Source organism: Arvicola amphibius, chromosome 14 (assembly GCF_903992535.2).
Source record: "Arvicola amphibius chromosome 14, mArvAmp1.2, whole genome shotgun sequence".
NCBI classification, from domain to species: Eukaryota; Metazoa; Chordata; class Mammalia; order Rodentia; family Cricetidae; genus Arvicola; species Arvicola amphibius.
The window spans coordinates 23,613,807-23,633,148 of NC_052060.1; the positions used below are offsets into that span (position 1 = coordinate 23,613,807).

At 35.4% G+C, this 19,342-nt stretch overlaps 1 protein-coding gene across 2 annotated transcripts in view; it reads right to left on the reverse strand.

Annotated features, from left to right (window-relative positions):
* Positions 1–458: 458 nt before the first annotated feature.
* The window catches only part of LOC119801273 (alpha-amylase 1-like), a 52,383-nt gene continuing 33,499 nt past the window's right edge, over positions 459–19,342 (reverse strand). Inside the window, exons 1-11 of one of the 2 annotated variants that reach the window (XM_038311773.1) lie at positions 12,957–12,994; positions 7,849–8,061; positions 7,360–7,506; positions 6,387–6,584; positions 5,658–5,888; positions 4,833–4,966; positions 4,003–4,125; positions 3,809–3,908; positions 1,925–2,043; positions 1,689–1,814; positions 459–665 (exon numbers count right to left, since the gene is read on the reverse strand). In XM_038311773.1, the coding sequence (XP_038167701.1) occupies positions 476–665; positions 1,689–1,814; positions 1,925–2,043; positions 3,809–3,908; positions 4,003–4,125; positions 4,833–4,966; positions 5,658–5,888; positions 6,387–6,584; positions 7,360–7,506; positions 7,849–8,016 (1,536 nt within the window). In that variant the 5' untranslated portion in view covers positions 8,017–8,061; positions 12,957–12,994 and the 3' untranslated portion in view covers positions 459–475. Of the gene's footprint in view, positions 666–1,688; positions 1,815–1,924; positions 2,044–3,808; positions 3,909–4,002; positions 4,126–4,832; positions 4,967–5,657; positions 5,889–6,386; positions 6,585–7,359; positions 7,507–7,848; positions 8,062–12,956; positions 12,995–19,342 lie in introns of those variants that run through there. The other variant, XM_038311772.1, reaches the window with a different exon arrangement.

The following is a 19,342-nucleotide window of genomic DNA, read 5'->3' on the forward strand; positions in this document are numbered from 1 at the left end:
TAAAAGAAAGACAAAAAAAATGGAGGAGTAAGTGATTTGTCAGGAAGAAGAAGGAATCTGGTAGAAAATGGAAGAAAATAACGGAAGATAAGTGAGTGAATAGAATAAAATAATTACATGTACATATGTACTTTATATACGAAATAAAGAAAAATATATTCAATAAAGAAGAGACATTAGGGTACTATGAAACAAAAGGTACTTGTGATAAAACAATATCTGACAGGACATCCTCTTAAATCTGGGAATTGCCTTTGACAAATAATTGAAAGATAATCTTCTAAAATATATTAAAAACCTGTATGTAACTTTCTTAAAATTATATACGATTTTAATGTGCTTTTTTTTTTTTACCAATTCAGTATTATTGCTGTAATAGATTTTGCTAAATGTGGCTGAAGTATAAAAATTAAATTATGCAAAAAAAATTACAAATGATTTTTTTGATGCTCTCAGTATGTATTTATTTTAAATTTTATATTTTTGATTCCACATGGATAGCAATAAATGGGTCTTCAGCAGAGTTACTAATAGAAAATTGAGCGGTGCCATCGTCAGAAACATAGACTTGAATTCCGGTGCAATAGCCATTAATTTTATCTCCAGAAATGATATCACAATATGTGCCAGCAGGGAGACCAGTCTGTAAAGTTGTTGACAGAGCCCTGAAAAGGTAAAAAGTAAAAAGTCAAGTTCAACAAAGGCAACTTCACGAAAACAGACTATCTCCAAATTAAATAATGTCCTAACCTTGGTACTAAAAAATAAAACTTAGAACCAAGATAGATAGATATAGATAAATAGATACATAGATAATTGGAGAAATTGTGTCACTGAAAACAGACCTTGAGGGAAAAAAAGACTCCTACATTTTCTAATCAGCTCTTTCTGTATTGTACTGTGGTTCATAGTGTAAGCCATAAGGGCTCCTGTCTTCATGCCTTGCTCTCACAAACTCTAATCCCTGGATTTGGAAGCCCAAATGAAATCTTTCTTCTGTAAGTTGACTTGTTCATGCTATTTAATCACAGCATCAAAAAAGAAACTCATAAAATAATCCAAATGAGAAAAAAAAAACTTGCAACTGAGATTTTCAACTACTTGCACTGAGATTCTCTAAGTATAGTTGTATATATAGGAAAATGTTAAAGGAGGAAAAAAAAAAGAAGCATGGATCAAAAATGGAAGGCCAACCTTTGGAATCTGTAGAACCAAACTCAACTGCCTCCTGAGGAAAACCATCAGCCGTAGCAAGTACACAAATGCATTGAAACTAATCATCACACAACAGCAGAGAATTTAAGATTAGATAACAAGGAAACAGAAAAAGAAATAGTTGTGATACAGAGCTAGGAAATGGGGATGTACTTTGAATATAATGTCCATATTTGTGCTGATTATTAAGATTTTTATTGAATGTGTATATGCTTTGTACAGATGAGTATATGAATGAGAATATATGCACATGACAGTGTAAGAATAAAGAACAATACTAAAACTCTACTTGGAATCTACAAAAATGTAGAAACAAGTAAAGAACGAGCATCATTTTTTTTCTAGTTTTCAAGTCACTATACTTATTTAAATCTATCAATGAAAATATTTTCAGCTACAAACGAACAGGAAGTGAAAGGAAGTGTCTAAAAATATAAGAATATACAATCCTACTTTAATTGATTTCCACTTACCAGTCATCATTGTTAAAGACAATGAATCCTTTGTTTCCTCTGCCAAAAGCTACCTGATTGCTGCCATTATCCCACCAGTTTGAGAAAGGCTCAAAACCGACGATGTTTCTGAAGGCAACCATGTTCCTAAAAGCACAATATCATGTAAAATGCTCGTACCCTTTATATTCAACAATTTAAAACAAAAAGTTAAACAATTTTCTTATTAGACAAGGTATGTATTAGACACTCCTAACCTTATCTGGCGCCATCGATGTTCACAGACCCAGCCGTTGCCACAAGTGCTATCTTCATTAATTGTCACTTCTTTGGTTGCTCCATTGTCATTTGGTGGTCCAACCCAATTATTGACATCCTTAATTAAAGAGAAACTTTTCAGGATTTTATCATGCATATTCTCACTTCCATTGTGCTAAACTAAAAAAAAAAAATCTGCTACTTGAGTTTCTAAAGTATCTACTTAGTGTCTAACTTCTTCAACATTTATACAGACCTTTACTGAGTTCTTCCTATTTGAGTATATATACCATATTTTTCTAGAGCCATATTTCAAAGAATTACACGTTTTTATTCACTCAAGCCTTTTCCTACAATAACTTCTTATTATCTCTCTTACTTCTTTAATGTCACAAAAGTGGTAAGAGCATTTGTACCAGAAAGATAAAGATTAAAGAGAAGGTTTCATTACCAATTATTTTAAAAAGCTCATTAAACATCTGTAAGTTCTCTAGGCCTAAATTTCATCATTTCTAAAATAGAAATAACAGTTTGTTGTTATAAAAAATATGATGTCTGTAAAATTCTTTAACAAGTATAGTTAATTTCCAAATTTATATTAGTTTATGTTCCATACCATCTTTTAAATAAAAGTACTAATAAATATATCCTGATATTCTATAATAAATTTTCCAAAATTTTAATATGCATTTTATGATTGTCAACACATTGGCACATCTTCCTTAAAACAGTTGAACAAGCATTCTCTCCATTGTCAATACAGGAAGGGTTTCTCCCATAAACCCAGAGCTAGCCATTTTGGTGGTCCAGAAAACTGTGATCTCCACCTATTGGGCAATTGTGTTAAAGGTGAGATGACAAACTGGTCAGCATTGCAAGATGTCAAGGAACTGAACACTTGTTCCTCCTACAAGAGTATTACCTTCTAAGTCATCTCCCTAGACCGTTACTGCTTTTTGAAATTGTTCAGATTAATGTATTGCATATGCAATCCTTAGATTTCCTGAATGAGTCTTCAAATTTGTTTGCTTAGTTTAACATAATTTTGTAGGCATATTTTTTAAGATAAACTCAGTTAAATTGAATGATTTCTTTCCATTCCATTGAAAAATGTAAAAGTGCATAGCAAATACTTATCTTGGTCAAGTTTTAAACTACAGGACTGGCCTGAAGCTAAGGTATTGAAGCATGCCTGAAACCTAGATTTTTCTCATTCTGAGAGGTAAGATTTGGCCACTTCTTCCTTCAACTCCACACCCATCCCTGCCTTCCTCGGATGCCAACAGACCTCAGCAGATAGACATCCCTGGGTGTAGTTTCTTGGTGCATATAGCAACTAATAAGTGCATGCATCTCCAAGGCCATGAGGACTGGTTGCCATTTATCTGACCACTAAAATATTCTTTCTTTTCTACATGACCTTATGGAGTTCCTTCTCCTGGCCCCAAAGGTATATCACCACATGATTCCAACTGGCTATTCTTCCTGGGCTATAACTATCAGCTGCTTCTTCCTAATAAATGAGCTGTGCTTCAACTATCCTTTCAGCCCTGGTTGGTGCGATGCCCGAGATGAGGCAGGACTCCAGTATAGCATTAAGCAAACTTGTTTCCCTTCTTTAAAGGTATTACCATGCACAGCCTTCATATCAAATAGACAAGGTAAGTATGATCAGATGCCTGTGTTTTGCTTTATGTACCTTGTTCTACAATTTTCAAGGTTTTTTCCTAGTGATGAAGCAGTGGATACTTCTGTAATAAGCTTATATTGCTAACACTACAGTAAATAAATATTTGATGGCATGTATTTTACGAAAAATTTTTATGTCCAATTGAAACATGACTGCTTCCCTTTTCTTAGGAAAAAAATGCATTCAAACTTACCTCTCCATTCTCAAAATATCTTGGCCAATAATAACTTGACATTACTCGTGTGAGTCCATAAGGATGAGCCAACATAAATCCAACTGCCATTTTATAAAGTCTGAAAATCACAAAATAATATTATAACAGAAGAATAGAAAACTTAAATCGCTAAAGGGCAAGTAACAAATCATCAAAGAATGGTTTTTATTTACCTAGCATCCCAAAATGTCAGGATGGATGATCCTCCAGCCCCATGACCTCGCTGATTATCATGGTTGTCCACAAAGACAAGGGCTCTATCAGAAGGCATGAAACCCCAACCTTCGCCCCAGTTTCTATTTTTTAAAAAAATATAAATATATTATTATTTTACAACACCTTTAGGTTACCCTAAATCTGTATTTCTTTCTATTTAGATTTAACTATTGATTCTCAAGCTAAATGATTATTCCACAGGAAAACATTCTTCCATATGCATATACACATATGTAATTGTCTAACATGGTTCATGATTCTATGTATGCTATTATTAGCTTTTCATCCACATTGCTTCTGTAACATTGTAATGTAGATAAACTCAAGAAGGGTAAAAATTCCATATCACATTGTGTAAAATGAAAAACAAAATAAGATTGAATATTTCGCTCTGTATTATAAACAGTTAAACATTTCAAATTAGTTATTGCAATATATAAGTAGAACAAAATTGCCACATTATAGCTTTCTTTATGAGTAAAATGGTTTTAAAGTAATATCTGACTTTAGAAGATTATAATTACCAAAATCTGATTGACTCATATCTCAGACAGAAAAAAAAATCTCTAGGTGATATTTTGTATCTCTAGAATGCCTCCTTTGTTATTGACATTTAAAGTAAAAATTATTAATTCCAGATGATTAATTGTAACTTAGAAAGCAGTGAATCTTCTTGATAGCTAACTTCTTGGTAAATATTTAATAAATTCCAATGTTCTAAGAGGACCATGTATTGGGATGACAACAGATATGTGACAGACACAATGACAGAGTCTGATGTATTTACTTTAAGTAGGCCATCTTCTCTCCATTCCACTTGCGGATCACATTGCCCAGTTTTGCTCCATACTTGAATTCTGTCACACGGCCATTTCCATAGTACTCAGAACTTGTAATCGCCTCACCACCCAGATCAATCACCTAGTAGAGATAAAGGGGAAAAGTGTCCGTTGGATAAAGTAATATTAAAATGTTTAATGCCAAAATCATATCCTATAAATCCCTTACATCTTTGATGCTTTAACAGATTTTCTTTGATTCTTTATAAAGCATATGCATCACTATTGAAAGAAACTTAATGTCAGTGCCATTTCTTGCTCAATTAAGAAGGCTGACATATTTCAATTTAACATATAATTGAAAATTTAGAAGTTCATACAAATTACTTTCTGTCAGATAAACAATTTCAACACTTACAAATTTATTTAGTTTTTCAATGAAATCAAATAAAAAACAATTCTAACCTCTTTACATGAAAAATGTGAACAGAAATATTAATCCGTTTACCCAAATTTACACACTTAATACCTCAGACAAGAGTTAAATTTAGAAAGACTGGCTGAAGTCAATGACAAGGATAATTGTCTCTGAGTATACACTAAATGACCCAGTAATGTCACAGGCTACACAAATATTCTACACTCCCTTAGACTCTTTTTTTGATAAAGAATTAAACCTATTATCACTCAATAAAAGTGTTAAATAAATTTCACATTTCATAAAGCACTCAGACATTAACCTATTGAAATTGTATTTAAGAAAATCTTCCATCCATCTTCTGATTAACAAAAATGATGTCATTTACATATACACATATAATGGATTACTTTACCTCTTGATAAATAAAAGGTCTGCTTCCTTCAGAGAACCATTGTGTATTTAAGTTATTCAGTTTGTCCAAAATTGCCTTTATGTCTCCAGGCCACATGTGCTTAGAAGCATCAAGTCTGAACCCTGCTACACCCATGTCAATGAGACGGTTCAAATAGTTAGCCAATGTGGTACGAACATAGTCTTTTCCAAGTGCAAGATCCAGAAGGCCAGACAGACGACAATCTCTGACCTATTGAAACAAACAAATAAGCAAGCAAAACAAAATGGTGATTGTTTCAAATGTTACCTGTCACCTGAGAATCTTTTTGACTATTCGCATATTCATGTCTATAGGAAGCTTCATAAAGCCTGTTTATGGGACACTGGGAACATTCACAATCTACTGTGAATACACTTAAGAATATTTTCCATTATGAAGACTGAACTATAAGGAAATAACTAGTTAGTATTATGAGTTGATTGAGAAAATGCTTTGTTTCTTTCTCTCTCTTGTCTTTCTTTCTTTCTTTTAATGTGGTAAAATAGTCAAACCCAGAAATTCTAATATTTAAAGCACTTTCCTTGAGCCATTAAATAACTAGGAGAAGCTTTTTAAAGACTGATTTGCATTTCTAGATTTTAGTAATGTGTTTACTAAGGATTCTAAACTGTGTTTCAAATAGTATTCTAAAAGATCTATGTACATACTGAGGGCAGATTTTCTTTAAATTCTGATCATCTTCCTCACCTGAGAAGCATCATTGTAGCTTTCAATGCCTCCACTTGAAGTCGTACATTTGCCGTCATTAAAGTCCCAACCAGAGTATGGAACTTCTGGGAAGTCCCTGGTTCCTGGGTTGAAATAACTTCCACATGTACTGCTTGTTCCTGCTTCGGCCCCTACTCCACACATGTGATTCATGACAGCATCCACATAAATACGGACCTGGAAGAGAAAAGTGTGCTTCAGTTCAATTTAGAGGACATAAAATGTGTGTAATTAAACTTTACAGAAAGCATGAGATAGATGATAGATAGATGGATGGATAGATAGAGAGATAGATAGATAGATGATAGGTAGATAGATAGATAGATAGATAGATGATAGATAGAGATATTGATACATTATAGTTTAATCTTAGACAATACAAAAAGTCATGTGTGAAAGAAAACCAATGTAGAATGAAGATCACAAACAGCCCTAATATTTAGTTGAAGATTTACAGAAAAAAATAAGTGGAAAGCCAGAAACTGTTATCACTAAAAAATCAAATGAAACGTAGTGTTTAAAAAAAAAAACTAGAATTGTATTAAAATTTGGACATTATTGATTTTAAAAGGAGTTAATTTGAGTCATTTTTAATATCTGAAGGGGAAAAAGGTAGATACTGATCTATATTAAAAAGAGAAATAGTTATTTATCATAAAATGGCAGTAAATATTGAGTCTGAAATTTCTAATTCCTGACTAGAAAAAGGGATAGTAGAAAGGGAGTGTGATTGTGAGGATTAATAGACAAAGTTGTTCTTTACAAGTGTTCTTCTATAAATGGTTTATATAAAAGAAATTTTCATGACCATAAAGCAGTAGTTACTTTTGAGCTATAACTAAAATATAAACAAAAATTAAAGTATGAAGCATTTTTTCAAGAAGTATAAGAAATACAAGATTGAAATTGGTTTTTCAAATAATGACTTCAAAAGAAATATGACTTCACTTACACCAACATTGTTACACCTAGTCACCATATCCTTGAATTCATCTTCATTTCCAGACCTTGAGCAAATTTTGTAGCTAATTGGTTGGTATCTTTCCCACCAAGGTCTTGAAGGACTGTTAACTACCAGATTTTCATTGGGTGGAGAGACCTACAAATAAAACAACCAACATTATCAGATTATAGTTTACTTAATAAACCCTTTAAATAAATTAATAAATAAACCCTTTAGAAAAATATGAATGATCCTGCAATTCTTAGGCTGTGTGCTTGTGGACCTGTTGTGTTAGAACCACTAAAATCATTGACAGCACAATGGAGAGGACCTCCTGGTGTCCTAAAACAAAAAACAAAGTTACCATCCCCTAAACTTTTTTATTCCTCAAGAAAGTTATGTGTGAAATAAAACTTTGCTAAAAATAATCAAAATATATAGAAAACAAATTTATATATGCACAGTGAACTCTGCATTTAAATTGTGAACAAATATTACCTGTACCCCTCCAAATCCATTAGGAGCTAAGTATCTCTCACATTCCTTGGCAATATCAACCCAGCGCCACTCGAACAGGTGGACAATAGCACTTCGTCCATACTGAGTGTGTGGGTCATACTGAGCCCAGCAGAACCCAATGAGGGAAAGCAGAAGGAAGAACTTCATTTTGCTATGATGTTGTTAGTGTTTTTACTAACAACCACTTTATTCCTGAAAATTAAAAAATAGAAAGGAAAGAGGAAAGAGTATAATGAAATAAAAGCTAACATAAATCAATATTCAAGTACTAGTTATTTATAAACTGTAAAGGATTACAAACAGCATGGTCCACAGTTGCCTAATCACAAGAAAAAGAGAAATGCTAAACATCTAGGTTTTTGAAGGTAATATCACTTATTAAGGAGAATAAAGGAGAACGTATCAGACCCGAGAAGAATAACAAGACTGATACAGGTTAATTATTCCTCTCTCAATACTGATGCTCCTCTTTGCTCCTTCCCCCAACAAACTGCATGAACACTCTCCTAAAGAAAACTAGACTTTTTCATATTTCACAGACAATTCCAAGCTTCTATGATATTTCATGTTATTCCCATGACCCAAGTACTCAAATAAAAGAACATTTTTTAGTCTACATTTATAACCCAGGTAAAATTAGGAAATGTTTATGCATGACAGTTTTTAGATTAGGTTATTGAACTGATTGATTTGTATTATAAGTATATTAATATTTACAATTCACCAGTCTAAACCAAATTTTATTAATATGTATTTAATATCCAATATTCATAGGCCTAGAAAATGATTGGTAAAGTCTCTTTTGTTCTCAGTAAATGGCTATAGCAGACATACACTAAGTTCCAGATATTATCCAGATATTGATATGAATTATGTTCCAATTTTTAATAAATGAACACAGACTCAGAAAATATATATTATAGTCAATTCTAAGCCTTGCAATACACACAAAAACATACACACAGGACCAGGGATACCAAGTAAATTAGGCTTATGTAATGATTGACAATGGAAGAATTTGATAATATATCTACTAAAAATCAGTGTATTCTTTATTCCAGCATAATTTCTGAAGTTCTACTTTACAATATGATACCCAGTAGTAGTAATTACTTGTATAATCTACTAAATAGGGAGAAATTTACAGCAAGTCCATGAAAATTAAGAACATGACACAGCGTACTACCTCTCTATATCTATTCCATAAAGTAGTTAAAGTTCTAGTTAGAGCAGTAAGAAAAATGGTGGAGATCAAAGAGGTACAAAATGAAAAAGAAAAAGTCAAAGTACAATTATTTACAGATTATATCAGAGTATAAATAAGTGGCCCGAAAAATTCTACCAGGGAACTCCTACATCTAACAAATATCTTCAGTGAAGTGACTGGAAACAAGATTAACCCTGAAAAATAAGCAGCCCTCCTAGATGCAAATGACAAACACACTGAAAAAAAAAATCAGGGAAACAACTTTAACAACAGTCTCCAATAGTAGAAAATACCTTGTGGTACATCTAACCAAGCAAGTGAAAGAGTTGTACAACAAAAGCTTCAAGTCCTCAATATGTCAGAAGATGGAGAGAGCTCCATGCTCATGGCTCAGAAGGATTAACATAGGAAAAAAATAGCCCTTTTTTACTGTTAATGTAAAACAAAAGCAAACCAAAGATTCAATGTAATCTCCATTGAAACTTAAACACAGTTAATTGCAGATCTTTAAAGGCAAGCTCTCAACATCATGAGAAAAAAACAAAAACCCCAGCATATCAAAAACTATCTTGCAAAATAAAAGAACTGCTGGAGGTAACAGTGTCACTGATATAACTTTGTACTACACAGCTATAGTAATAAGACTCCTGGGGTATTGAAGAAAACAGACATGCTGATCAATGGAATCAACTGAACACACAGGCATAAACCCAAACCCACATTGAAACTATTTTTTTTTATAAATAAGCCAGAAAACAGAAAGTATCTTTAACAAATTGGGCTGGTCAAACTAGAGGTCAGAGTGCAGAAGAGTGCAAATAAAACCATACCTTTCACCCTGCACAAAACTCAAGTCCAAATGGATTCAAGACATCAGCAACACTGAGGAATAGCCTTGAAATCATTGGAACAGAAGATAGTTTTCTGAACTGAACTTGATAGAACAGGCGCTAAGATTAACACTTAATAAATGGGAACTCAGGAAACTGAAAAGTTTCTAGCAAATAAAGGACAAACTGGCAGCTACAAGAATAGAAAAAGAGTTTTACCAACTCCACATCCAATATAAAGTCTTCTATCTAATAGCCAAATTATATAAAGAACTCAAAAAACTAAATATACAAACACCAGATAGTGTATTTTTTTTTTTAAAAAAAAAAAGTCATGCAGATCTAAACAGAGAATTTTCAGCAGAAGATTCTCAAATTGCTGAGAAATGATTGATGAAATGTTCTTGGCACCAAATCAGCTAAGCGGGGCTCACAGGGGCTGAACACTGAAGTGGTAAGCACAGAGCCTACATGTGTTTGCGTCAGGCTCTCTGCTTATTTATTGTGGCTGTTAGTGGGTGAAGGTGTATCTCTGACTCCTTGGCCTGCCCTTGACAATTTTCTTCCTATGAAGTTGTCTCACCCAGCCTTGATATGAGGGCCTTTGCCTTGTCTGTTGTATCTTGCTTTGTCCTGCTTGGTTATTGTCTCTAGAAGGCCTGTTCTTTTCTGAAGAGGGGGCAAGGCGGGGAGTGGATCTCGGTGAGAAGGATGGAGGGAGAGGAAGCTATGATCAGGATGTATTGTAAGAGAGAAGAATATATTTTCAATTTTTTAAAGAAAAATTAAAAAGCAGAAGTGTTCAACATCCTTTGGCACTAAGGAAATGCAATCATAACCACCTTGAGATTCCATCAACCTGTCAGAATAGCTAAGATCAATAATGTAAGTGACAGCTTATGCTGGCAAGGATGTGGAGCAAGGGCAACGAACTCCTCCATTGCTGATGAGAGTGCAACTTTGTACAGTCACTATGGAAATCAAAACAGTGTTCTTAAGAATGTTGGAGCACTGGACTGAGCTCCCATGGTCCTGATGAGGAGCAGAAGGAGCGAGAACATGAGGGAGAAAGTCAGGAACGAGAGAGGTGCGTTCACTCATGGAGACGGTGGGACAGAACTAATGGGAGATCACCAACTCCAGTTGGAATGGGACTGATGGATCATGTACCAAACCCGTCTCTCTGAATGTGGCCAACAGCGGGGGCTGACTGAGAAGCAAAGGACAATGGCTCTGGGCTCTGATTCTTCTGCATGGACGGGCTCTGTGGGAGCCTTCTCAGCTTGGTCGATCACCTTCCTGGACCTGGGGGGAGTTGGGAGGACATTGGTCTTAGCATAGAGTGGGGAACCCTGATGGCTCCTTGGCCTTGAGAGGGAGGGAGGGGAGGTATGGGTGGAAGGGAGGGGAGGGAAGGGGGAGAAGGAGGGGAGGGAAGGGGGAGGAGGAGGGGAGGGAGGGGGGAGGAGGAGGGAAGGAGATGGAAATTTTTAAATATAAAAAAAATAAACCATGAGGGAAAAAAAAAATAAAGATACTTGGTTCTGACAACTCCAAAAAAAAAAAAAAAAAAAAAAAAAAAAAAAAAAAAAGAATGTTGGGAATTGATCTATCCCAAGAACCAGTTACACCATCTTGGATATATAGCCAAAGAATGCTCTGTCCTACCACAAGGACACTTTATCAACTATGTTCATTGCAGTTTTATTCATCATAGCCAGAACCTGGAAACAACCTAATCTATCTATCTATCTATCTATCTATCTATCTATCTATATATATATATATTAGCATATTATATATATGTTAAATGGATGAAATAAAACAATCTTTAGTGAGGTAACTGAGACCCAAAAAGATAAATATAGTATGTATTCAATTATTATGGACTATTAGCCATTAAGTAAATGATAACAAAGCTGTAGTCCATAGACTCAAAGTGGTTATGTAAAAAGGAGTGGTATAGGAGGAAATACAAGGATAACCTTGAAAGGGGAAAACAAAAATATGAGCAGACTGGAGGAGAGCAGAGACAAGAGCAGGGGGTGGGCGAGATAGGGTTGAAGGAGAGAGTACAGGAAGAGATAGCTGGAACGATGGGCACTTAGGAGGTGGTATGGAAACTTATGACAGTGGAAACTTCCTGGAGCCTATTAAAAAAGTCATCATAAAGAGGACTTCTAGTAATTAAGGATGTGGAGCCCCAGCCATGTAGGCTTCCATTGTGGTACTAGGATACATTCAGTTGATGTTGGACAAAGAGGTCCCATGTAAATTCCTACACAAACTGACAGCAGGACCCAATTGCTGAGCACAATGCCCACACAACTCAGTGAACATGAAGAGGTTGAGCTGGTGACTACATGGAGCCCTCATCCTTATGTGTGGGAAGGTTCTCCACAGGCTCCCGAAAGAGAAATATGGACACCAAACTAGTCACAAGGTCTTTAATCTACAATATGCCCTACCTACAATGTATACTAGGGCAATGGTGCCATAGAACTGTGGGAATAGCCAACCAGTTTCTGATTTGATCTAAGGTTCACTTTAGAAAACGAACCCATAACCAACATAACCAGATAGCCCAGAGGTCTAGGGAATAACCAAAAACTACTAGTCAATAAAATGATTCTTAATGATGTTCTGTATATGCATATATCAGTATGTTACCCAGTCATCATCATAGAGGCGATTTCTCTTTGAATTTTATTCATTGTGCTTCACATCATCATAACTTCTTGTGGAGCCTTCTGTTTCATTTACTACCATTACTCGGAGGTATTTGATAGACTACTGTGAGATGAAATCGCCTATGTATTGTGGATAGCAATTACAGGTTCATCAAAAACTTTGATTTAGAATTAAGGCTTTTATAGTTTCCTATAATCTAATCCTTTTAACATTCACTCTTAAAAACCATATATAATTCTCCAAATACGATGTCTGTCAGTATTATGATATGATCTCCAAGGTGACTGACAGTGGACTGGGCACACCATCCTGATGTCCTTAACCAGCTGTACCACCTCTCCTATTACAACATAACTCACCAGTTTGCTTTCTCAATATGCAACTTTTCCTCCTACTTTCAAACTTTCCTCTGAATCATTTGTGTAAAATATAAGGGTCTGGTAAAATAATTTTAAATATCACTTTAAATAATATTAAATTATTAACTTATCACTGAGTCAAATTGAATCAATAAAAAAATGAGAACATAATGGGAACAAATTAACTGAATCAAGTGTTTATCGTTAGGTCTGAATTTGTTACCCACTGTGTGATGTTTAAAGGAAATATTAAATTTATAAAACTCATGATGTGCTCATTTAGCAAATAATAAAACTATTGCTAACTGTGATTTTAAAAAGACAAAGCTGCTAAGTACAAACAATGGTTTGTGTGTATGATGATACACCTGAAAAGTGGAATAGTAATCATCTTTGTTTTTAGGATGAGAAAAGAAAGTTATGGATCAAGTAGGTGGTAAGATTGTTTAAAAATCGTAACAGGAAATATTGCAATTATAATTCTAAGCCAAGTACCCCAAATTCACAATGAGATTCCCTCCTTCAACTTGTCCCTTATTAGTTGCTATGGTAAAATCAAATAATTTCTGTTGTTGAAAGTATCTTGAAATAAAGAAAAAAAATTGAAGGTAATAAAAGTGAACATTATATTCAATTTTGTTTATTAAATGTTCACTCAAAAGGTTACTTGTGCCAGGAAGTAGTGGTGCACACCTTTAGAGGCAGGCAGATCTCTGTGAGTTCGAGGACAACCTGGTCTACAAGAACTAGTTCCAGGACAGACTCCAAAGCTACAGAGAAACCCTGTCTCAAAATACAAAACAAAACAAAACCAAAGATTACTTGTTTCTGTTACATTCCTCTTTAGTTTTACACAAATAAAATATATTATTATGAAGAAAGGATTTGACGCTTTCCCATTTATATGACTACATACAGAGATGAGAATAAGTGTCAGTGTGTGATGTTGGCAATTAAATGTGAAAAATATTTTATTTAAAGGCCTCCAAAACTGCACATGTCAAAATGAACTTTTCATTTTCGTTTTTTTTTTTCTTTCTTTTGATGGTGAAGAGACTTCTAAGAATCTCCTTGTTGATCTTAGATGAACATAAAAATCAAATTTGACATTTGTAAATCACTGGAATTTTCAGGGTTTTTTTTTTTTTTTACTAAAACATAGTATTTTCTCTAGTGATTAATAAACACATTTGGTTCCAGTGCTCAGTTTAATCCATATATTTAAATAGCATTCATTTCTCGTGAGGTGTATGATGCCAAAGGGAAATAAATCCAAGAGTTGTAAAATATTAGCAATGAAAGAAAGTTTTGGAATAATTTAATTCAGTACTTTCCAGATGGTTAAATTAGAATAAATCTACCTCAAGACCCAGCAATACCACTCCAGGGCACATACCCAAAAGATATGCAAACATACCACAGGGACACTTGACCAATATTTACAGCAGCATTATTCCTAATAGCCTAATAGCCAGAACCTGCAAAAAGCCTAGATGCCCCTCACCTGAAAAAAGGATAAAGAAAATATGGAAAATTTCCAATGGAGTATTACTCAATTGTGAAAAACAATGCCATCATGAAATTTGTAGGCAAGTGGATGGAGCTAGAAAAAAAAAAAAAAACATCTTGAGTAAGGTAACCGAGACTCAGAAAGACAAACACGGTATGTGATCACTCATAAGTGGATATTAGGTGTAAAGCAAAGAATAATCAAACTACAATCCACAGCTCCAGAAAAGCTAGGTAACAAGGAGGGACACATGGATCACCCAGGAAAGGGGAATTAGATGAGATCTCCCAGATAAACTAGCAGTGGGTGAGGGGGCATTAAAGAAGAGGGGTGGTAGATGAAAGCATGAGAGAACCAGGTGGTAGAGTGGGGAGAGGGACGGGGTGGGAAGGCAATGAAAGAAAGATGTTGATAGAGAGAGCCACTGTCTGCTTAGGGAGAAACCTGGTATAGGGAAGTTCCCAAGAATCCACAGCAATGACCCCAGCAATACTCAAAGCAATACGGGAGAGAGAGCCAGACTGTACTTCCCCTGTAACCAGATTGCTGAATACCCCAACTACAATCTTAGAGCCTTTATCCAGGAAATGAAGGAACCACATGCAGAGATCGACAACTAAGCACAAGGCTGAGCTCCAGGAATCCAGTCGAAGAGTGGAAGAAGGGAATAGATGAGCAAGGGAGGTCAAAATCATGATGGAGAAATCAACAGAGACAACTGAACCAAGCTCGTGGAAACTCATCCACTCTAGACTGACAGCTGTGGAGACTCCATGAAACTGAACTAGACCCTCAATATGTGGGAGACAGTGGTGATGCTTGAACTATCTGTGAGGTACCTGGCAGTAGGCCCAAAATCTATGCCTGATGCATGAGATAGCTTGTAGGAGCCCATTCCCTATGGTTGGATGCCTTGCTCAGTCTTAATGCAGGCGGAGAGCTTGGTCCTGCCCCAACTTAATGTGCCGGATTTTGTTGACTCCCATGAGAGGGGTTGGATGGAGGAGAGGGCATCGGGGGTGGGGTGGAGTGGGGCAGGAGGGCAGAGAAGCATGGGAGGAGGGATGGGGGAAGAATTATGGATGGAAGGTAGAATGAAATTTTAAAAATAAATTAAAATAAAAAAGAAAACCAATATAACTTTCGATATTAATCAACTCCCACCCCATTTTATTGTAGCTGTGAACATAAATCTGGGACTTTGGTTTGCTAGCAAAGCACTCTAAGTTGAGACATATTTCTAGTCCAAGTGTGAAAAAAATTATAGAACGACTTTCCACTTTGATAAATCTAATACACCTTTCTTAATTTTTTGTTATTTAAAGTCACATATATCTATTCTTATTTAACATCAATGGGAGATGAGGAGTAAGAACAGACAGTAGAATGTGCTTAAATAGCAAATTTTAACATTAACAACAATTTTACAAAGTAAAATTTGAAAAACTAACTCTAGAATATCTATGGTGCTATCCTAATTACTAACCATACACAACTAAGCTTGTAGCAGAATAAGTACTGAAAAATAAGGAATAGGCTGGAAGAATGTAACAATATATTATAAAAATAAGAAAACATAAGAGCTCTAGGTACTAAATAAGAGGGAAAAATAGAAAGAAATTTGAAACAAAATGGCAAACCTTTTCAACAGGAAAGATGATCAAAGAAACATAATTTAGCTTAAACTACTTTTTTCAATCATAAAGGCAAAATTATGAAACACAAAAGCACAAATTATCTGTTAGAGTATGAAAAATGATTCAATAGTGCCCTATAAAGAAAAAGAAAATATACTGGCCAGTGGTGGCGCACGCCTTTAATCCCAGTACTTGGCAGACAGAGGCAGGGGATCTCTGTGAGTTCAAGGCCAGTCTGGTCTACAAGGGCTAGTTCCAGGACAGGTTCCATAGCTGCAGAGAAATCCTGTCTTAAAAAACCAAAAGAAAATACAAAGTGCTATGTATTTTAAGGGATTTTGTTCATTATAATTCTAAATATAGTGTAAATTCTATTTATATTTATCTGTGCTGCAGGGTGGCTCACCTGTGCACACAGAGAAACATGCACACTTGCTCATTAGAACCTTTCTTGTAACAACAAAGTCTCAAATAATAAATGTCCATTGTACAAAATAATTAGGGCAATACAAGAATAAACATTTCCCATGTGATCTTTGTCCTGTTGACAGTAGAACACTGTTCTGTTCGAATTCTCTAGAAGACTCACTGTCTGAACTCACAGGTAAATGACTGGAAAAGACAGGGATATTTATAGACATGTCCAAATGGTCCTTAATAATTACTCGTGTTAGTATTTTAAATATCTCCCAATTTGATTGTATATTCTTAATATTCCTAATCTCCTCTCCCTCCATTGGTCTTGATTTTTTAACATGAAATTGATTCAATAATTTTGAAATTGGTGAGTTTCTAGTCAGAGTAATATATTTTGATATATAAAAGATTTATCATGGCTATAGGAACTGGCCTTTTCAGGAGGGCCAGTTCCTATAGCCATACTGATGAATTTCTTGCATATCACCATAGAACCTGGCGATAGATGAAGAAAATGACAGAGCCCCACATTGGAGCACCGGACTGAGCTCCCAAGGTCCTGATGAGGAGCAGAAGGAGAGAGAACATGAGAAAGAAAGTCAGGAACATGAGGGAACCTCCACCTGGCGATAGATGAAGAAAATGACTGAGCCCCACATTGGAGCACTGGACTGAGCTCCCAGGGTCCTAATGAGGAGCAGAAGGAGAGAGAACATGAGAAAGAAAGTCAGGAACGTGAGGGGTGCGTTCACTCATGGAGACAGTGGGACAGAACTAATGGGAGATCACCAACTCCAGTTGGAATGGGACTGATGGATCATGCGACCAAACCCGTCTCTCTGAATGTGGCCAACAGTGGGGGCTGACTAAGAAGCAAAGGACAATGGCGCTGGGCTCTGATTCTTCTGCATGGACGGGCTCTGTGGGAGCCTTCTCAGCTTGGTCGATCACCTTCCTGGACCTGGGGGAAGTTGGGAGGACCTTGGTCTTAGCATAGAGTAGGGAACCCTGATGGCTCCTTGGCCTTGAGAGGGAGGGAGGGGAGGTATGGGTGGAGGGGAGGGGAGGGAAGGGGGAAAAGGAGGGGAGGAAAGGGGGAGGAGGAGGGGAAGAGATGGAAATTTTTAAATATAAAAAAATAAACCATGAAAAAAAGATTTATCATGGTCATTAATCTGGTCTCTCATTTATTTTGTGCTAAACTCACACAGTTATATTCAATGTTCTGTTGTTGCTGATTGTTTTTGTTGTTTGTCACAGTTTGCATAGGCAGTTTTTGCTATAGCCTCCTATTTGTATCAGCTATGTTATTGATTTTTAAAATCCTGTCTGAAAATGCTTGGGTTTTTGACAGAGACAATCTTCTTATATTGGGTTATATTTGGTTTCTTATATTCTAAGTTTATAGCCCATGTGTTTATTTTTAAACCATGCTCAAATTTAATCATATTTACTTTTGAAGTAAGGAAAATAGTATAGGTTAGCCCATATGCTTGCCACTTTATTTTCTATGTATGTGTCTAATAGCTCGGAAGTTCTATCTAGGATTACTTTGATCATCCAAAATACTTTATAATTTTGGTGACTATATTCTCCGACAAATCCTGTTACTTTGTGGTCTAAAACTGACACTGTCTTTTTTACTTTTACTGTTAAATTTATTGCATAAATAGAATTATAAAAATAGTTTCCTTTCAGTCTTTTGAAAGTATTTGAAGACATCCTCTGTATTTAATAAACAGTGTAAAAATATTTTCAGCAGTTACTAATTTTAAATATTTTGTGTTTATGACGAGATGCCTTTACAAGTGTCAAATGCGTGAATATTTATTTGCATGTTTCTTGGAGCTGGAGACATAACTTATAAGTGTTTGCTACTCTTGCAGAGGGCCCACTTTCAGTTTCTAGTACCTTCGTTCACATTCGCCTGTAACTCCAATTCCAGGAGATCCAATGCCATTTTCTGAACACCGTGGACTCCAGCACATACACAACACACACCCATACGCACAGGCATATACTCATATATAAAAATTAAATGATCTTAAAATGTTATTTATTTCTTTCATATATACTAAGCTATATTTATCAGAAATGTGAACCATAAAAGTTGCAACGTTACACTGTGTTTGACTTCTTAGGTATGTTTTGGTAGCTTCTTCCCACTTTTTTGTAACTTAAAGGACGTATATAAATGATATCACTGATACTAACATTTCTATTAATCCTACTTCCACATGGTCCATTTGTAATTTGTTACTATTTGTTACTAAATTGTATTTGTTACTAAAGCTGGGTTTTGTAGAATCTCTTTAAATATATATGGAGAAAAGCCTTACCCTGATCTGGGGTCCACTCTAGGGGACAGCATAGTAACATTCAGGCTATGCTTTGCCTGAGTGAATTGATTTAATAAGGAGAAGTTTGCCACAAGGTACTACATCTTGAGTTTAAGTGCCAAAAAAGAATGTCCTGTTTAAACAAGTAAACATCCATCACTCTGACACTTCTCAGGGGACATTTTGGAGAAAGCACCTGAGAAAGAACTTCTTGCTTTCTCCAGGCTTCAGCTCAAGCATGGTTTCTCCTGTCAATGGTACATAGTTTCAGGGTGACACTCCAAACTGACACTCAGAATTGCCTGTCACATGAACCTGCGCCTGGTTGTTTTGTGCCTTAGCATCTCTGTGGCTAAATAATATATTTTTTCAAACAAATTAAACCATTTGTTTAAAATGAAACTAAAAATTAACTCTGGTAAGTCAATGCATGCTTTGTATTTGTACATCCCTCTTTGTCATAGATGACTACAGGGCTGGAAT